Genomic DNA, 21,024 nt, shown 5'->3' with positions numbered 1-21,024 from the left:
TGTACAATTTAATGTTCTTCTTTCTTTCATGTCCTGCATGGGATAATATCTGGGATTTTTTCTTTTGTTAGTATAGGGACAAACAGGCAAATTGTGTGTATGTTTCTTTATGACAGAACAGAACAAGACTTCACGTGTGGTGGATGTTTAACAGTGTTTATTATACACGTGGCATCCCTCTCCCATGGCATGTATTCGGTGTAAACCACTAAAGCACCACATTAAAGCCATGTAAACTTAAGTTAACTAAACAACCAAACTTCGACAACAAAACCCCACCCAGTCTTATAAGGGCGCCCTCATTGGCCCGCGTGTCTGTAAATCCGTTCCCTCTTTATTTGGCGCGCGCCATTGGTCGGCGGTGACGACAATCCCGAGACGTGCTCCCGCCCACCGAGCGGATCAAGTTTGAATGAACAACAGCAGTCTGTCCTGGAGGTGGTAGTTGCATTTTGCAGTAATTATTTAAAAAAAAAAAAAGTGTGTATCGTATCGACGGGGGCGCGCCGATCGAGGATGGACATGAAGAAAAGAATTCACCTGGAGTTGCGGAACCGCACTCCGTCAGACGTAAGTCGGCTTCACGTCTCAATGGTGATGTTTTGTGTTACTCTCAAGCTAATGGAGAATCTCTCGTGTGATGTCTTGGCTTGGAGGAGAGGAGGAGATACAAAGTTTCTTTTGCAAGTTAAAAAAAAGATGATGGAGACGTCGGGTCACATTGTCGAACGTGTTTACAGTCGGCGGCTGCTGCTGCAGGAACTTTTGTGCACGTATCTGGTGTGCAGCTTTGAGAAATGCACCGCGGCTCTTTTCATGCCGGTGGTATAAACAAGGCAAAGCGGTACGAGGAGCCATATTTGTAACTTTTGATCTACGAACGAGCCCTCTTTTAACCCCCCCGTGTTCTTGTAATGTACTCGCTGTTTGACGATGCTTTGACTGGGGGGGCGCTTTTACTCAAAACATTTAAAGCCGTGCACTTGATGCGGAGACTCAAAGTCATGACATTACCAACGATGCGTAGAGATGAGAGCCTCGACTTGTCGCCTTACATCCTACACCCTTCATATATGTCCTCGACCCGTCCGATTGGAGTGGGTTTCATTTCTGCAGAAAAGTGCATTCAAACGTTGAGCATCTCACACCGGTGGAACCTGCAGAACCCCCCCACCACGCAGACTACAACCGGAGCCACCGCGCGCACAGATGGCCGAAAGAAAAGCGGTGTCAGCGTGGACCGTTACGCGCCACCAAGGCCGGGGCGAGAACACGGGGGGAGGGAAGAGATGACACGCAAACGAAAAAGCATCGTTTGGGTGTTTCATTCAGCCGGTTACATCGAGACTCTTTGTGCGGGGGGAGGGGGGGGGTTCAGCAGCCATAATGAAAACAAACCGTCCAGCCGCGTTGTTGCTCTAGTTTTCCAGAACTAGGACAAGCCGCCATTTTACCGTGAAACAAAGGCAATCCGAAACACGCTGAATGTCCCGTTTCATTCGACACACACACGACGACGACGACGACGAAAGGTTATTCATACCTTCTCATTAACAGAAGTATACACGCGCCACTCAATCCATTCGGCAACAGTTTTAGCGCGAGCGACAATGTAACGTTTTGCCTGGCAGCTTTCTAATGTGCTTCCGCGGCCCCTCCTACTCACAAATGACCCTGTTCACGACTCGTAGGTCTCGTTCTGCCTCCGACTTGTTTTGACTAACCGCTCTGAAGCAGACACACACACACACACACACACATATATATCTCTTATTACGGTTGAACTCGGTGACCAGTAAATAATTAAAAAACACCGACAAAACTGTCGCGCGATGTCTGTTGCAACTGGACATATTTATAGAAATATTTACGTAATGGCCGGAGGGCAATGCATCGCGTTAACTAGAGCGTTGACATGTTTTCGACGGATTATTGATGGACTGAATGTTTTTTTTTTAATTATTATAGTTCCGGTCCTCAGTGCTGATTGGCTGAGTCACGTTCCAAGCCGCGGCGAAATATCAAATAACAGATAACAGCACACCTGTGACCGCATATCAGTCTAATGAAATATCAATGCGCCCGGTGAAAAGTCAACGCTCTTAAAGACCACTGTCGTATGTGATGTATTTACAAGGGCTGTGTGATGGAAGAACGGTTTATTCGTCGGCTACCAAACATTTGGGTTCATTTGTTTTTTTAAATTTAAAGTGGGGTCTAGTTTTATGAAATCATCGGTAGTATTCAGATTTTTTACTGATGTAAAAGTAGAAACACCACATTGTAAGAATACTCTTTGATAAATCCTGCATTCAAAACGGTACTTATGGAAAAGTACAAAAGTATTAGAATTAAAATGTACTTGAAGTACCAAAAGTAAAAGTATACATTATCCAGTATTTCCTGAAAATATATATTATTGGATTATGAATATGTTTGTGTCGATTACGATTACGTCGATGTTGCAGCTGGTAAAGGTGGGGCGAATTTTAATGGTCATTATTAAATAACTGACTGATTGATTGAAATACTCAAGTAATGTACTAGTACCTCAAAATTGTACTTAGGTACAGTACTTGGGTAAATGTATACTTAATTACTTTAAGCCACTGGAAGAAAAATAGATAGACCTCACCAAAAATAGCAGTACAACACAATAGAAATACAATTGTGCTACAAGTCCTGCTTTGAAAGTTCAAGTATTATCAGATAAATTTACTTTAAGTATCATAAATCAAGATACTCAAGCATCAGAATGTTATATTATATTGTATAATATATTACCAACTTTATATACTGCTGATCTGTTGTATGTATGAATGGATCATGGTCATGTAGTGAAGTAAAAAGTACAATATCTCCCTCTGAGTGGAGTAGAAGTTTAAAGTGACAAAACATGGTATTACTTAAGTAAAGTATAAGTACTAAATAATGTACTGTAGACTGGCAATAAGCCACTTTGATTGCAGATAAGGTTTTATGGTTGAAGTAGTGTGAATCATCCTGTGATAGCTTTCTCCTTAAATAAACATTTTATTAAACGTTTTAAATTAAGATGTCTAGTCAGGAAATGTACTTCCCAAAAGCTGAAACACAATCAATAGAGTGCCAAATACTACTTGACATTTTTACAGTATATTTATTTCATAGTCATTATTGTCTAAAGCGACTTACAAGTAAAGTCACATTCAACTTCAGTCGGAATAAGAGCTACAGGTCATCAACATTCTAAGTGCATCCCTCCCAAATAAAACAAAACTATTATCAAAAGAGTTTTAACCTTGAAATAGCTTAAACTTAATGTTCAATTTCTGAACACATACTTATCATATTTTATGCACTCTGTATTTGTATTTTGAAATGTAAGAAATGATGACAGGATGCATTTGTTTGTTGTGCAGGTCAAAGAACTTGTTCTGGACAACTGTCGCTCAAATGAAGGGAAGATCGAGGGTCTGACGGACGAATTTGAGGAGCTGGAATTCCTCAGCACAATCAATGTCGGACTCGCGACTGTCGCCCACCTGCCCAAGCTAAATAAACTCAAAAAGGTGGGTGTTTTTCTGCACAAAACCAGTCCGTGACTTACAGCTTCAAGGTTTTGCATATTCTGATCGTTTGATTGACCAACAGCTTGAACTCAGCGATAACAGGATCTCAGGGGGGCTGGAAGTTCTGGCAGCGAAATGCCCCAAACTCACACATCTCAACCTCAGTGGCAACAAGATTAAAGACCTCAGCACAATAGAACCATTGGTAAGTGGGACCCAAAAGTACTTAGGGGGGGAGGGAAAAAGCACAACATACAAAAGCAGCTGGCTGTTATTATTCATCAAACTTGATTCTTCCTTTGACAGAAAGAATTGGCGACCCTGAAAAGCCTAGATCTGTTCAACTGTGAGGTGACGAACCTGAACGAGTACAGAGACAACGTCTTCAAGCTTCTACCCCAGCTCACGTACCTGGACGGGTACGACAAAGACGACAAAGAGGCGCCAGACTCTGATGCCGAGGTCTACGCTGAAGGCTTGGACGATGACGACGACGATGAAGACGGTGAGTTTTGAGGCTTTGCGTACCGTCGCGTGTTCTTTCTAGCAGCTCTTGAAGTTGCTAATGTTGGTGTTTGAACATTTGGCAGATTTTGGTTTTAACAACTAACTGTTTTTTACCAATATGTAGACGAGGAGGAGGAGGAGGAGGAGGAGGATGCAGCACCAGGAGATGAGGAGGAGGAAGAGGGAGAGGACGACGAAGAGGAGAATGAAGAGGAAGAGGAGGAGCTAAGTGGAGAGGTGAGAACAAATGAGATTTACACTTTAAAATGTTCAGGCTGAAATAATGACACTAACTTTGTCTTGTCTATTTTTCAAAAAGGAGGAAGAGGAGGAAGATCTGAATGACAAGGAGGTTGAAGACGAGGATGATGAAGGTGAGTAAAATGGTGGCTGACATTTAAACTCAGAAGCTGTCTCCCAGTTCCATACTAGTGTATATAACATATTTCAAATTGAATTAAAAAAACTTCCAAGGTTGCTCGCTAGTTTTTGTTGGTGCCACGATTTTCACAAAACCAGCTCAGGGAATTTGCATCGTAGTACATTCAACTCTGGTCAGGAAGGATTTCCTCTTTCTAACTGAGAAAAATATTTTTTGTATTGAAATTGTATTGTGCAAAGAAATAGGGATCCACTTGTGAAAACGTTTCTCCATAGCGCTACTAGTGGTCAAAAACTCAACAGGAAACATTGAACTGTTTTTAAACTGAACGGAGACGATACGATGCAAAGGCAATAACACGTAGACTTCAGAATCCCGTTGACAATTCAACCGAAGTGTTTTTACCAAAATCCAAAAGTAATTCTTTGTCCTCTGAAGTGTTACTGAAGCTGTTTCACTACCGTTCACTGTTAGTTGTCATTTTCTACAGCTGCGAGAGGCTCCTCCGTTCTCTTTGTGCATTGTGGTAGAATAGAGAGATTACAGAATAAAACGATTTTTAAGATTCATTTTGCCTCAGACTCGGCTGATTCAGAAAACCTTTATTGTCCATCACAAAGAAATGTAAATTTGACTTGTAACGTGAAAAAAATTGCGTACAGTTTGAGCCGGCGTTGCTGTCGTCGTGACGAGAGAACCTGAACGTTAAACCGGAAACATTGATTTGCTTCTGGCGTTTGTGTCCTTTTTAAAAAAAATCTGACTCTTGTTTTCTAGAAGAAGAGCGAGGTCAGAAGAGGAAAAGGGAGCTGGATGAAGAAGGCGAGGAGGATGAAGACGATTGAGAGTCCTCTGGAAGCTAAGTTGTGAACTGTTTTAAACCTGTATCTCCCTGTCTCTTCCCAACAGCCCCATGTATTTTACCCCGTTTCATATTGCAGTAGGAGTGGTTTTTGTTATTGGCCAGTCAGGTAGACGGGGTTGTCTGGGTAAATAAGTTAAATTTATGTACCTTTTGATGCTCCCATGTTCCAGTCTTTACTGTCCACTTTTAACTGCATTGTGGACACCAATTTTGTAATATCAAATAATGGCAAAGATAAAACCTTTTTAAGAAATGTTTTTTCTTTTCTCACCGTTTGTGTAAGACCAGTTTCTGATGACTTGTGTATTTTAAAAGGAGCCCCCTTCAAAAGAAAAAAAAGAAAATGAAACAAAAAAAGAGTGCATGTCTTATACATTTTAAAGTCAACTACTGGAATCATGTATGGCTGTCCTCTCCTCGTCTTAAACTTATTTTTGCATTGTATTTTTATTTTTAATGTAAGTTATGTATTTGTAGTGTCACCAGTATGCCAATACTCTGCTGTCCTGGTGTGAAACTTCTGTCTGAACATGCACAGTGTGACCCCTCACCGGGCATATTTTTAAATCATAGCAAAACAAATGTCTGCCCTTGTCAAAGCTGCTCCTCCTCCTCCTTAAACCCTCAGCTTTGATAGTTCGGAAATTACGTGTTCTTGTAAATAATGACCAAATCTATTTTTTTGTATTCTCTTTGATGACGGCAGACATTGAACAGACAACTGAGGTGAAACTATGAATTGTAATAAGATATTAAATATGTATGCTGCTTTATCTAAAATACGCAGTGTGAAATTTCTTGGAATTTGAACATAACTTTGTATGCATAATCTTTCCATAAAGACAAATGTTCAACATCGGATCTCATTATCGCTTTTTTTTTCCACGTTCCTTTCTGTGACACACGGGTGGCAATGTTTGTGGTGGTAGTGTAGAGAAGTGCTTGATATAAATGGAGGTTACATCCGCAACTTATGTGCATTGAAAATGAATTGTTTCAGAGACTCTGGAAACGGTTATTTGGACTTTGTTTTCACTATTATACGTACTGGTCAAATTGGCCTACCTCAGTGATTTTTCACACTATGTTAAATCCACTGTCATCAACCAAATTGTTTATTTTCCCCTCCCATTCACATCAATAAATCCCTTTTTTATATATGTTTTGAAGTTTGTGGTCCTTGTACAACACAGTCAAATTCAAATGGTGATTCAGGATTCCAGTTATAAGGTATTGATGATGGAAAACTCATCTCGGATGCATGTTCAGCAGAGTGACACCTGGTACTTTTACTCTATTTTGAACAAGACCTAAAGCACTACCAAAGACCAAACCTAGAAGATTTAAGCCGGGGTTTACTTGATTAGTGCCAAACTAATTGGGAGGAACTGCCATGGTACTACTGTCTAAGCCAAAATTCAACACAATTCTTCCAACAACTGTACAAAAAGAGTTTCAGTCATTTTAAAAACCTGTTATCCTAACTTCCTAAAGAGTTACCGGCTGCGTGGTTGGTTTTATTCCTCAGTACACCTACATGAGAAGCCCTGACATGACATAACTCCAGCCCGACTGCAGCTGATCCATCTCTGGTAGATCCGTTTCCCACTGTCTACTTTCACTAGCCCTTTAACTTTTCCTGCAAGAAACATACGCAATTACCATTAATGTGTCAGTGGCTCAAGTCAACAGTTAAAGGGTTCATATGTTTTTGTTTCTTAACGGAAGCTATAAAGCGTTGCACCCTTTACGTCCCGACCTCGACTTTTTACTTACTTTCAAATTCCATTCTTGCTACTCATGCAGGAGATTCATCTTTATTTTTCTTAGTCCATCGGGAGCAGAATCAGTAATAACACAAGGCTGAATATGACTGGGCCTGGATTAAAAGAATAGTTTTTGGTAACTGCTTGAGTGCCTGGCTGTCATAATAGATCCAATCTCATGTGAAACCGGTGCCCACAAGGAAAAAACAGTTAAATGGTAAAACCGAGTGATTTATACTGCAGTGTAGACTAAGTCTGTTGGTGGTACAAGTGGAGGAGGAGAGGCAGATGACCTGGAGGCTCCAGATCAAAATTACACATCTACAGTTAAACACATCTCACTAATAGTGACTAACTTAGTTTTAAATGTAAAAGGACGGTTATTATTACAGTTTTGTGCACTGTTAGAAAAAGGCAGGATTATATTTGTATACCTTAATTGCAGTTATGTTGTCTGAGTCAAAAGAACTAATACCGTCAAAGGTACAGTTTCACACAAATCTTGCACCTTTTCAATCGGAAACATTCAGCAAAAAAATCTATCAAGCATCACAATCATTACTTGCGCAGCCACGTCATACAAAAACAATGGGATTAAAAGATGTACATGTTATTAGCTAAAAAGGTAACATGTGACAAATAAATAGAAGTAAATATACATTACGCTCCTCCATCCTCAAAATGAGCCCTAAAATCCAATAACAGCCTGCAAAGCTTCCCTTGAGACTATATTCCAGTTACATAAGTGGATCAGTGTCTCCCCTGCTGCTTTCCCAATATTTAAATAAACAATAAAATACTGAAAGTGAATGAACTCTCCATTCTCCTTAGGAGGAAAGGCTGTACTCCGGTAGCTATGTCAGTATTGTGAAGTCAAATTATAACCAGCAACATCTGTAGGTGAGAAAATAAGCTACGGGATAAGCGGCTCTGTGGAAAACATGATCCGTGTCCGAAAAAAGCTCGTCTTGTCTGTCAGGTTCAAAAATATTTCACGTGTCAGCCATTTTGAAATGAGGTTGCAGCTCGCTGCAGCAGGGTCTAAGGCCTTGTGGAAGGAAAACAGGAGCCAGTGACGGTCTTTTTATCCTCTAGTTTTTCTTCAAAAAACGAGGATTAGATGGTGGTTTGGTCATTACAGGAGGAGTGTAGGGGCTGTTTTTGAACGGTGACTAAGGTATTTCCACGTGAATGATAGGGTAGGCACAGTGAGACAAACTCTCAGGAGGTCTGGCAGAAACTAGATCAAGAGTAAGTTGTAAAACTAGATAATACCTAAATGGATTTGAACTCTTTCCTTGTCTCCATTACTCATCATATTTGTCATTATTACAATATTCCAGTAATTGCACCAGTTAAGACATTATCCACCACTTATCATATTATTGGGTGTACTATGCAGGGCAGCAGGAATGAAGTTATGATATATCAAAAAAGAGGCATAGGAGGGCTCAGAAGCTTGTCGGAGGTCAGAAATTGGAGGCAAAGGAAGCAGCTTTGGCAGTCCAGGGGGCTGAGAGGTCAGACGTTGTTGGGGCTAACGTTCTTCAGGTTGTTGAGCTCCAGCTCCAGCTGGCGTATTCGCACGTCCTTGGTGGTCAGCTCCTCCTTTAGCCGCCGCAATTCTTCCTGCTGCCGGAAGAACATCCGCAGGAGCTACGTAAAGAAAAACAAGAACTTGTGCATGTAAAAAATACACTTTAACATTCAAGCATGGAAAGCTATCGTTAATACAGGACATTTGGAGAATGTACAGTCGCTTCTTCACCCATTCAATCAACTAAATCGACCCAATCAATTGATTCCTTTCAGTGCAGCTCACATGATCCTCATTTGTCTTTTTGTTTATTGAATTTGGATCCCAATAAACTGTAAAAGCTCCTCTTTGTTGGGTCAATAGGTGAAAACAGTCCAAGAAACAGGACATCATGTATATAGCATGGACCACGCTGGTTAATATGCAGTGCAATCAATGCTATCAATAACAAAGCCGCTATTGCTCCCGTTATCTGCGCCAGGAGAATATGATATCGGTTGTGTATGTGCCTGAGTGTGTTTGTGTGCATCTCTGTGTCTGTCCACGGCTAATCTCGCATACTGCTGCACCAAACTGCTTAATATCTGCCCGTCTGCGCAGAACGGGTGCCGACATCGGCCTGGATTACAATGAAAGCGTATCTTTTGTGTGAGCTGTGCGCGTGAAAAACACGTCTGATACACTCCCAGTCTTTATGGGCTGTTAGCCAAATGTGGGTTGTCTTCATTCAATCAAACATTAAAGCAGCGGTCGTTGCGGACACACCCGGCGGAGATGTGCACTCCACTGAGTGCACCTTTCTAGTTCAGTTTGCTTCTATGTTCACAGTTAGTTGTAATGTTCTGATTTCTCCCTTGCAACTGTTTTCTAAATCTAGTTTTATTAAATACTTTTATAATACAGGAACAACAGGGTAGAGTAATGACAGTTGTGTAAAGCGATTCACAACATTAGCTGTTCACACACCTCGTTCTCTGTCCTGGGTGGAACGTTCTCCAGCAGGTCGATCCCGTTCACTACCATACTCTTCTTTTCCTTCACTGGGGCCTTAAACACTAACTGGTGTGGTCGCTGGTAACCCTCCTTCAGGGACATTAGGACTGGGTCTGTTTGCAAAAAGTGAGCAAAAACATATGAAAATCCACCTTCTAAAAACACTTGGAGGTTTCAGTTTTGTTTTCCTGCTGTTGTGTCAAAGTTTCCCTGTCAATATGTGTCTGCATTTGTGTGTTGGACAGCCACTGGCTTTCAAATTTAAATCTAGCTTGCCCGGGGTATGCATGAATTTCAGATTTTAGAGATGTGCATTGACATCTCCCCCTTCAGTGGAGGGAAAACATGCACCACAGTGACAAACTTTGCACAGATACACGTCAGTTTAGTCACGCTCAGACATTTTAGGGGACATAAATATAACAAAAATACATGTTTTGAGTGGAGGGTATCTTTAAATATTTGTCATACCTAAGAAATTACTTCTAGCACATCGCATCACCAAACGCAGGATGATATGCTGGTATTAGATTAAGATCTTTGCCTGACGTTGGTTTGTATTTGGCAAAAAGTGGAGAGGAGAGTCAAACCAATCCACAGTGTGTGTGACGTGTTGTTTACCTCTATTAATGCCGCTCAGCCATTCACTCGCTGAGAGCGCAGGTTCTGTTCCTGCTGTCATGGGGTAGATGTCCTCCTGGTATGTGTCCGACTGTAAACCAGGAAACACAACAGGTTTTAAGATTTCTTTGTCTCAAAGCAGGTATGCTCCGATGAAGGTCCTTTAGACCGAAAGCTAAAAATAAAGTGTTCTTGAGATTTAAGTGTGCGGGTATCTATTCTAGCAGTTTGAGCTTTTTGATACTTCCAGCACCTTATTTAAGATAAAGCCGGATGAAGTGGTGGTTATCCTGCATAAAATGTAACCTCTCTGCATGCCTCAGCAAGCACTTTGACACGTACTGGATTCTTCTTTCTGTTTTGGTCTCAAGTCAAATCAGTAAAGATCCATTTGCACTCAGATGAATTACATCTGTCCTTGTTAGCTCTCAGCTCTGTATTTGTGCTCATTACATGCCAGAATACTGTATGTCCAAGTGTTGCCAGGAAAAGGTTGATTACAATCAGACGAAAACTACATTATGGCTCTTTCACCCATTATGTGCTGGATAAATGTGGCATATTGCAGAAATGATAATAATGAGAAAACAGAGGAGAATCACTTCATTCCATGAATTCCTTCCCACTCACCCTTCTTGGGACAATCATTGAAATGGGCTCGATCAAACCCTTCAGAGTGACGAGCTTGTAGAAGCGGTACACCTCACAAGCTCCCACATCCAGGCCGTGCTTCGGCATCACACCTGCAGACAAAAACAAGGAGAGCGTAGTTGACACAGCCGCTTTGACAACATGACATACTTTCCCAAAATTTACGGCCAATTGAAGTCACATCAACATGAGAAAAATAGCAGGAGAGATCATATATTACTGGACAACAAATGACTTACCGAGGCCTTTCTGTGGGGCCGGGGACCGGAACTCCGTCAGGTATTGGAAGTACGGCTTCTCTGTGGTAATCTCAAAGTAACGGATGTTGCCGTCCCCCTGCCGAGGCACCAGAATATGTCTATTACACCACAGATCAAGAGGTAGCTTGAGTTTCAACCAAGTCACATTTTTTACATTTGGTGTCTTAATGTTTTAAGTACGGCCTAATCGGATTTGGTGCTATGCAACGAGTACCAGAATTTTAAATCCTTGAAGTTACTTTCAAACTAAGGGGTGAGTATTGAACACTAGAGCACTAAAAATGAAGGTCTTTGAGCAACCATCTTGCCAGTTCAAAACACACAGAACTAAATAAAACCCTTACAGCACTATACAGTATAGTTTGCATGTCAGTGCAGTAATGTGTGAGAAATCTTGTGTGAAGTGTGAAATCTTGAAAACATTGCGCAGTTTGAAGAGACATAATTCATTCATTGTGGGGCATTTCTCATCTATACAAGATCCACATACAGCTGGAACTCACTAAATAAACATTCTGACATCATGCATAGTGTGGATAGTGAGTCAGTGTGTGATTCCAAATACAGCCTTTGACCTGTTTATTTAATTCATTTTTGAGGCACTTCCTCTATATGTTTTGATGTTTATAATGTTATGCAAAATGGCCACATTTTCAATTATTTATTCTGTGAATTAAGTACGTATGCTCTTGTCACTAAATAAAAGGCATTGTTAACATTTGTTTGTAGTTCATTGCTTTGTTTGGTATTTGCCATTTACGATTTGCACTGATTGCCTTTATCCTGTTACCTTGTCAGTTAAATTCAAAACAATAACAACAAAGCTGTACAGTTTTGTTCATTTGATAAACTTCAGCGTCGAAAAATATGCCAAAATGTCAGAGTTCAATGTGGATGAGAAAGTGATAAATCTGAGACATTTTACAGTCCTGAAAAATAAATTCCTTGTGACCCAGTAAGGATCAGCGCTGACCTTGCCTGCCAGGTACAACATGTGTGTGTCGGCATCATAGAAGGGAAACAACAGTCCTGAGAGGCCGTCTATGTCCTCCTCCACAATTGGCATGGACAAATCCTCCTGAGAAGAACAACACACACACAGGGAATTCAACACACACACACACACACACACACACACACACACACACACACTAGCTCCACCCACTCTGGCATTACTTGTGTGCAGCCATATGGAGGTATTGTCTGACCTGATCCCAGAGAGCGATCTGCCGGGTGTTCCAGCGTGAAACCCCTGTGGTGAGCAGTCGCTTCATGTTGCCCAGGAAAACCACTCGGTTCACGCGGTGGTTCTTACAACTGGCTTGCTGGTGGAGCAGCACACAAAGACAGAGCATTAATGATACATGCAAGGTTCTCTTATACTGTATATTATTACCAGTATTTATTCTTGGGACTATCATATTGCTGTGACAATACAGAGAAAGGATGCAAATACATTTTTTAGATGATTTAGATTTAGAAGATTTAAAACACCCAAGGGGCATTGGCTCTATAATAAGGGACCCTTCAATAATATAATGGCATGAATTAAGACTTGCATGATTCCATGCAGATTTTATAGTTAAATACAACAGCTAACAACTTGCTTTGTTTGGAGTCTTCTCGAAAGTAATCTGTATTTCATGATTTGTTGCTGTTTTATTTAACAGCAGTAAATATTCTTGAATTATTTAAGTGACCTACAGTCTACAGATAAGACATTTTATTTGACCAAACGTTTGGCTTTAAAAATGAAAGCTGCAATTTCTGCAATGACGTTTAATGGCTCGAGACCTGCTCAAGAACCAAAGAGACTATATGTCCATATATGACACCTGAACATTACACAATATGTGGTTGTTAAACATCAAATTCCCAAAACCATCAACATCAATCTGCTGCTATAACAGCCACTCTTCTGGTTTCAGGGTCTCCACAATGATTTTGCAACCTGGCTGCAGAGATTTGCTCCCATTCAGCCACACAAGCATTAGTGAGGTCGGGTGCTGATGTTTGACGATAAGGCCTGGCCTGCTGTCGGCGATCCAGTTCATCCAATGTGTGATGGGATTGAGGTCAGGGTTCTGTGCAGGCCAGTCAGGTTCTTCCACACTAAACTGTGATTGTATTCTTTTTATGGACCTCACTTTGTGAGTGGAGGAACTGTCATGTTGAAACTTTTACCCTGTTGTGTAAAATATCACAGTATGCTGTAGCAACAAGTTTGACCTTAATTTGAAATAAAAACCATGAAAAACAGCTTCAGACCAAAAGTAAACAAAAGTACACATACTTTGATGATGAACTTGTCATCTATTATTATGTGGATAAACAGTTGTTTCTTTAATGTGCGGGCACACTCCCATAAAACCACCAGCCCCGTCCCGCTGACCTGAAGGACGGCCCCGGAGCGCGGCTCAATGACGCGCAGCTTCTTGTCTTTGCAGCTGGTGGCCAGCAGGCTGCCGTCTGTGTTGAAGGACATGCTGAGGATGACGTCCGTGTGGCAGTCGATCATTTTCACCGGCTCTCCGATCTCCAGGTTCCAGATCAGGATCTGAGGGAAGGATTGTTTGGGTGCAGCTGTTAGATGGCTGCGAGGCTTCAATCAGTGATGTGATTATGTTGTCAGCTTTTTGAATGGAATTTGACTTTTATTTTTGTGTGGAAACATCAAGTGAAATAAGAGCCTAAATATCCCAAATATGTTCTTTGGAAATCATCGTTCAGTCTATAAAATGACAGAAGATAGCGAAATTGCCCACCACAATTGTAAGAGCCGAAGCCATCATCTATAGACTTCAAGTTGTATCTGACTAAAACCCAGAATAGTCAATAGTCAATGATATAGAATGAAGAAATTGATCAAGTCCTCACAATAGAACCATCAAATAATGCCTTAAGAATGTATCAATTTATAATAGTTTGACTCATTTGTTGTAGATCAACAGTTATCTCATAAATAATATTACAGACCATTACAAAGTAACTCCTAAAATGAGCTAAATGATACACATAGACAATATCTAACAGTATTTGAGTATCTAAGATGGAGTATTGTCTTTAAGCTGCATTAGTCAAATGACTGTGCTGTCAGTGTTTATTTAAGCTTATTCTGTTTGCAGTTACTGACGTGTTACCTTGTAGTCGTAGCCAGCGCTGAAGAGGATGCCGCTGCTGGTGGGGTGCCACTCGATCACACCCACCCGTCTGCTGTGGCCGTACAGCTCCAGCACCGCCTCCGTCATGTTGCGTCTCAGACCGCCCTCTGGGATCTCCCATACTCGCACCTGCCACGTTCACATTAACACAATGAATATAAAGGAATACAAGGTGCCTCATCATAAAGAGCACACACACATTTATAGAAGAGGTCAAAAGGTATAATGCTTTAGTCAGAGGCCTCTTCATCTTGTATTTAATGTGAGCTCTAATCTACAATCAGCATGACACAGCTAGACATCCCTCTGATCAAAAATAGCACATGGTATCAATGCAGCCCATTGCATTAGGATTAGACTGGATTACGGCGCTCTGTGTTGGACCAGAGGAGATTATGCTTCAACAAGTGAAAGTACTACACAGGACACAGTGCTACTGTGGCTTCACTATGCTCGGTAGAGTAATGTGACAGGCGCACAGGTTGTTAGCATATGTCGTGTAACATCTGAGATTAAGAATATGCAGTCGGTTACCGAACCGCTGGTGGATTTGTGAATTGCTCAAAAGCATTTCACATCCGTCATTTGCCCTTTTCAGGCCACTGGCTCACAACAGCAACAACAATCAGAGCAGCTACCAGACGAAATCCACTCACAAGCTTGTGTCCAGTACTCACGCTCTGAATCAGAGGCCCTCTGGTCATAATGACGAGATGAACCTCAGCATCTCACAAACTCACGATTTCACAGATACAGTATGTTGTGTCACATCTTCCTACAGCATCATCACCCTCTGTAATCACCCTGAGCCTATACCTGTTTGGTAAACACCATTAAAAATGAAAGAAAGTGGGTCACTTACCGAGGTGTCCTCCGAGCAGGATGCTATGATGTTCTCAAAGAAGGGATTCCACTTGATGTCCAGTACATTGCCTTGGTGGCCACACACCTTTGGGTAATGAGAGTCCAGACGACCACACTGAAACAGAGCGACAGAAGCGTCCTTATTTTGCATTTACTGTAGTTTTTCTGTTTCGGCAAAATAATTGAGTAAATAATTTGTTCCTGGACACAAATAATGAATCTCTATTCATCTATTCAGAACAATACTGAACAAAACTACTCTTTTCTTTCTTTTAACGTGGACATGAAAGACCAACATAATGTAATAAAAGTTCAATCACATTTGTGAGCCGACTTGATAAAAAACAAAAACAGACCTGGTTATTGTACAGGGACATCTGAGGCACTTCAGTGTTATTGCAATAACCCGAAGAGTCCACAGAGGGGCAGTGGCTCATAACAACAGACGACGCAAAGCTCTTAATGTCGGTCATGTTGTCATGAATGTTTCACGTCAATTAAATCCACTGACCTCTTTTTTCTATTTCCTCAGAGATCTGTTTCGGAGCGTCGGGTCATGAAATCCCGCATGTTTAAATGTCCTCACCGAACCCTGAAGATTCACTCCAGATGCTTTATCAAGCCTCACAAACTCTACTATAAAATAATTAAATGTAACATATATATATATATATCGATAACAAAATGCTATTAGCTGCATCTATGCACCTTAATCCTGAAAGAGAAAATGAAAAAATGCATTTTCTAACTGTGCCTTTGTGCTCCTCCCCCAAACTAAAAACAATACATTTCATTTTATAACAGCAGGAGGCAAATTGGTGAAATACAATCACACGTCCTTACTAAGGCTTTGGGTGAAAATGAGTCATCAGCTAGTGTTTACCCATATTAATCAATATAAAGTTGCTACTAACAAATAGCTAGCATATTCTTATCAATATAATCTCAGCAACATACAGTACATAACAGATACATCACTTATCAACATAAACATAAAAAGAAAGCAGATCAATAAATACTTTTTGGACGTCACCAAAACTAAAAAGAAGCGAGCAGGAAGTCTGCTCACAGAAATATGTTTGCCAAAGATACTCAAGTCTTTGCTAACAAGACGAGGAACACAAGCCGAAACCAATAGAGACCAATGTCTGCCAACAGTGAAGAGGGACATCAGTTTAAGAGGAGACAGTGTGACGGAGCCAGACAGAATGATTCATAAACATAACCAACTCGAGTTAGCATTGAAGGCTCTTTGACGTGCTGCTCCTACATGTACAGACGTAAAGATTTCAGGAAAGTAAGAACAACTGTAAAAAAAAAAGACAAGCCAGGCTGATGCCAAGTTTTGACCACGCGTTAGCTTCTTTTTAGAAATCTTACAGTGACTGGGCGGTTTTAACACGGCTTCAAAACATTAATGACATGCGATCATAAGGGACTCCTTATTAAGGTGGAACTAATTACCTGCAAAGAAACAATGTCTGTTGGGAACCACAGAGTTCAGAGGGTTCATGAGGTATTATTAGGGGGAGTCAGAAATGATCATGGAACATGATATAAATAACAGACAGCTATCTCTCCTCTACCACAACGAATACAAATAAGAGAGTGGAAATAGTGGTTGCTAACGTTTGTCTGGATGACTGGCAGGTAAGAGACACAGCTCTACATCAGGCCTCATCGTCTTTCTGCAGCTCATTTCTTCAGACGAACACAGATGTGGAGGCCCGGTACGACAGAAGCATCACACTGTGTTTGCTACCAACGCATGTTGATCTTTAATTCCCAATAAATCCACATTAACGGGGCGGTTCTATGGTTACAGTAGCGGTACATCCTCTTGTAACAGCAGCATTCTATGACTCCTCCGGCTATAAGATGCAATAATATGAATGAATGAATTACAGAACAGGAGGGAATTAACAACTAATGAGGATTCAATACAAGTTGAAGATTAACAATAGGGTCTGTTCTATCCTGCTGTCATCGTCGGTTTCTTTCTAATGAATTCACTGTTCACTGGGAAAAGAACATGCTGAGTCATGCTTTTCCAGTTTTATCACATGTTAATGGTCCAATGCGTGCTGATGCTGCTTTCATACTGTATGCACCAGCAGCACAGTCTGCAGTGTGGTCATTGGATCACTATTTAGAGTTGTTTATAATCAACTCAAAGTGATGGTTTAACTTAATGTTCGTAATAAACTGTAGCAAAATAACATCCTTGTTCATGACTTTGCGCAAACTGCACAATATGTTGGAAATTTCTTTTTTTATAAATGCCGTTAAAACATGTACACAGGAAATTACTCTCATAGATGCCTTAAGAATAGACGTATAAGAGATTACATTAAGGCCAGGTGAACCGAAAAAAGCAAAAAAGAAACTGCAGTAGGTATTTAATATATATTATAGTGATAGTATATTAGCAGTAGTAATGGCAGCAGTGATGTAAAAAGGCACCACACCCACTGCGCCCTCTTTCTTTGTCTGAGGTGATGAAAAGGTGTTTGTGACCTCATGTGTCGATTTCTGGGCTGGTGTGTGTGCCAGGTGGTGCCAGCGGTAGTCCTTCCACTTTCTAGTGAAATTGTCTGGGGGGGGGGGAGGGCAGCCATATGGCCGTCTCGCCGGCTGTCAGCGTAATATGTCAGTCGTTCTCACACCTTGCTGTTAGCCAAACCCTCCACAGATTAGTTTGTATTTTTAATGGAGCGGGATGAGCTCCTTGTGCAAAGACTTCATCTCCTTTAGTGCTCATCTTTTCAACCTTGTTTGTCATTTAGTCTCATATACATGAATACAGACTGCCTCTGATGACGACAGCTATTGATTTCATATATTTCATATATATACAAATATTATTTGTTTTCCAAAAAGCATCTTAACTTCTCTACACCATTCTTTTCAGCTTAAACAATAACACAGGTCCTCTTCTGTACGCTGCCATAAAAAAGGCAACATATGGAGCCTCACAAAGTGTAAGGTCACCTTAAAAAAGAAAAGAAGTTTGCTCTTTTGTTGTTTTGACGGCAGGATACTCCATGAAACAGCAGCCATCATCCCACAGAAGCTGTCATCTAAGCTGCTGAATGTGAGGAATGCCATTTCTAAACTCGTCAACTCAGCAGAAACCAGAGGAAATGCTAAAGTGCTAAAATACTTTGACGAGGAGGAAATCGATCGAGTTATGGCCTTTATGTTATGTTTCAGTTATGGTCATGAATAAAGTCTTTGCACAGCATGAAAAATATCACTTTAAGAATGACTAGTTACTGTAGATGACAATGTGCAATATGTACGTTTTTAACCCTACGATCAGAAGATGCCATCAAACAGAAGATTGTCTCGTTGTTTAGTGCCGATTATTTTCACTTTCTTGAGATTAATCCATAAAAACATCCAGCTGACATCCAGAAATGACAGTCCTCTTTCAAAATAAAACCACTATTAATATCAGCTCTTCTCGTTATATTCACTATATGGGAATCTTCTCACACATAAGTCTTTCTTCTTCATGACTCGACAGACCGGGAAAAAAAATATCTACTTGTTTCCTCTGTACGCCTACCATTCGTTGACACATGCCATCTATTAATATAATTAAAATGAAATGATACTATACCATATAAATAATATTATTATTGGCATTATAGGTCACCTAGTCACATGTGAAACCAGCCAATATGACTTTCTCTTTCTATATTTACAAGCGCTACAGATCAACATGATGCCAGCAAGCATTACTTTAATCATATGATGCTGTGCAGCTCTTCTTCATGCTCAAGAGCTCAAAACAAAGTGAATTTCATAAACAAAGAGAGCCCAGTGGCCTCTGTGTATTACCTTCAGCCTCACCAATTTTAAAAGCCCCATCTGAGGTACAAGCAGTGTAGGTGGACGAAATGAAAAGCCACCTTTGCTTAAATTAATTTCTAAAAGGCTATATCAAGAGATGAAGTGAGCACTTGTTATGTACTCTGATGTTATGTATATAAAATGATACGGCATAGCAACAGTGGACAGAGATTGCTGATGTGACACTGTTCGTTCTGCAGCACTTCAAACTAACTATGTAACATAGTGCTGCAGGGATGAAGTATTTTTGTCGGCCAACCTGTAAATTAGCATCTCACTGGTTCCCTCCACATCCAATGGGATTTTTCCATTGGTTTTTGGAGTATTTCAGACACTAAGATCTGTGGGAATCAGACGTTTGTGATACTTACACGTTTGGTTCGGCAAGATAATCTTACATAACATAATTTTTAGAATTTTTAAAGCGTGAATACAATCGCTAGAAGTATAAGCACGAGCGGGAGTTTACACAAAAAGTTTGTGGAGGCGGATTAGTCACCATGATGACGTTTTGCAGTCTCATTTAGCCACTTGTTGGCAACCGCCTTTTTAAAAAAACTTCACAAGAGTTGTGTTTACTGATGTATTTCATGTTGTTGAACAAAACATCAAAATCTCTTAAGCTTGAGTTAACTGCAGACCTTATTGTAGGCATCTAACCGAAAACCCATTCAAAAAACCCACTGACTTTGAGATGAGGGAACCAGAAGTTTAAAAATGCTGACGCATTTCTGGGTTTTAGTTCTCATTCCTGGAGCACTCTATCATGTAGAGCACGTCGTATGTCTTTTTCCATGACTGAACACCATAAACTAATGAAGACGTAAAGTAAAATGTAGCTGAGGTCTCCTTGCCTCACACAACCTTACTGCTCAGCTTACTGAATACTTATTCTGCCTGATAGCAGCTTGACTCGACCCTGCAGATCAGCCAAGAGCTTCCCAAGCACCTTGGCAGAGTCGCTCTTAAAGAGACAGGCAACATTTAGAAACTACTCTATACTCTTCATATCAAACCTAATATCAACGCCACATAAAATGTGAGCAAACGCATTTTCAGTTAAATGCAGTTATTGGAAATATTACTATCCACCAAAGTGTTGGAAGATTAATCAGTCTATCTGCATAATACCTCTAAAATGTGTGACTGCGAGGCTTATCTTCCATATTAACATCTGCACTGCTGTTGTGTAATGAATAATCCAGCGAAGGCAGCAAAGCCGAATGTTTCTGCTGAATGTGAAGTAAAAATAAATGCATTCCCTTTTTCCTATAATGAGAAAAATAATTTCACGCTTTCAATTTCAACAGCGTCCTTTTGTCTTGTTTATAGGAAACACCAGTATGCCTTTATGTGATTCTATTGGTAAATCTACCCTGTTACAACTTTTGCTTTAAATTCTGGCTTGAGTTTTTAAGGCTGCAATAGAAGGCAGGGAGGGTCTGTGGTGGATTTGTGTGAAAACAGTTTTTAAACTCCAGATCTAACTGTACTGTCAAGTAGCTGAAACAAACAGTAATCTGGTCTAAACCTTTAACAGATACACAATATAAAGCACCTCAACATCCTAAATGCTTTGACTCTCAGTGAGTCACTGAAGCTGTGATTGTTAACTAAGCAGGACCAACAATAAATGAGCATTTTAACACACAATAGAGAAACATCACATATCTCCTCCGACACTGAATTGTACAGTCAAGTGGAAAAATAACCTCAGGGGTCTCCAAAGAGGGGGGAGGACCCCATTAATCTTTGACCCAAGTCAAGCAAATCAAGAGTGTGTCGGTGCCTGTTACCTGGGATACAGGTATAACAATGAAAGAGCCTCCGCCGGCGCTCTCGGTGACGACTGCCAGGAACTTGGAGTTGACGGCGCAGAAGTGGTTGTCATGGACGTTCTTGGTGATGGGGAAACCGTCGAAGCAGTGCTCCCGGTTGCCCACTTTTCCGTAGACGTTTCGAAACTTGGAGCTTCGGTAGGTCGGACGCCATGACATCTGAGGAATAT

The 21,024-nt window shown here is 40.7% G+C and overlaps 2 protein-coding genes across 5 annotated transcripts in view; one reads left to right on the top strand and one right to left on the bottom strand.

Annotated features, from left to right (window-relative positions):
• Window positions 1-364: 364 nt before the first annotated feature.
• anp32a (acidic (leucine-rich) nuclear phosphoprotein 32 family, member A) lies at window positions 365-7,367 on the top strand. Of its 2 annotated transcripts, XM_031848425.1 has the most exons (8): window positions 365-570; window positions 3,402-3,551; window positions 3,634-3,756; window positions 3,858-4,056; window positions 4,183-4,295; window positions 4,378-4,432; window positions 5,218-5,229; window positions 6,032-7,367. In XM_031848425.1, the coding sequence occupies exons 1-8, from the start codon at window positions 517-519 to the stop codon at window positions 6,112-6,114; spliced, it is 789 nt and encodes a 262-aa protein (XP_031704285.1). In that variant the 5' UTR covers window positions 365-516; the 3' UTR covers window positions 6,115-7,367. The 2 variants fall into 2 exon arrangements, with proteins under 2 accessions (XP_031704285.1, XP_031704284.1); XM_031848424.1 differs by having other exon boundaries at window positions 4,333-4,432; window positions 5,218-7,358.
• Window positions 4,736-21,024, bottom strand: part of coro2ba (coronin, actin binding protein, 2Ba) — a 42,308-nt gene continuing 26,019 nt past the window's right edge. For all 3 annotated transcript variants that reach the window (XM_031848418.1, XM_031848420.1, XM_031848419.1), the window contains exons 2-12: window positions 20,813-21,013; window positions 15,157-15,273; window positions 14,274-14,423; window positions 13,526-13,690; window positions 12,342-12,458; window positions 12,107-12,211; window positions 11,113-11,209; window positions 10,853-10,965; window positions 10,223-10,313; window positions 9,575-9,714; window positions 4,736-8,727 (exon numbers count right to left, since the gene is read on the bottom strand). In XM_031848418.1, the coding sequence (XP_031704278.1) occupies window positions 8,593-8,727; window positions 9,575-9,714; window positions 10,223-10,313; window positions 10,853-10,965; window positions 11,113-11,209; window positions 12,107-12,211; window positions 12,342-12,458; window positions 13,526-13,690; window positions 14,274-14,423; window positions 15,157-15,273; window positions 20,813-21,013 (1,431 nt within the window). In that variant the 3' untranslated portion in view covers window positions 4,736-8,592. The remainder of the gene's footprint in view (window positions 8,728-9,574; window positions 9,715-10,222; window positions 10,314-10,852; window positions 10,966-11,112; window positions 11,210-12,106; window positions 12,212-12,341; window positions 12,459-13,525; window positions 13,691-14,273; window positions 14,424-15,156; window positions 15,274-20,812; window positions 21,014-21,024) is intronic.

This window comes from Anarrhichthys ocellatus, unplaced genomic scaffold, assembly GCF_004355925.1.
Source record: "Anarrhichthys ocellatus isolate YVR2014 unplaced genomic scaffold, GSC_Weel_1.0 scaffold8, whole genome shotgun sequence".
NCBI classification, from domain to species: domain Eukaryota; kingdom Metazoa; phylum Chordata; class Actinopteri; order Perciformes; family Anarhichadidae; genus Anarrhichthys; species Anarrhichthys ocellatus.
This window is presented reverse-complemented; position numbering and strand designations above follow the sequence as displayed.

What these genes read in the sequence shown, in the direction of transcription:
- anp32a (XM_031848424.1), top strand. Translation starts at nt 517, where the DNA reads ATGGACATGAAGAAAAGAATTCACCTGGAGTTGCGGAACCGCACTCCG. An exon ending in AGGAGGAGCTAAGTGGAGAG is followed by an intron (nt 4,296 to 4,332) that starts GTGAGAACAAAT and finishes TAAAATGTTCAG; the next exon opens with GCTGAAATAATGACACTAAC. An exon ending in TGAAGACGAGGATGATGAAG is followed by an intron (nt 4,433 to 5,217) that starts GTGAGTAAAATG and finishes CTTGTTTTCTAG; the next exon opens with AAGAAGAGCGAGGTCAGAAG.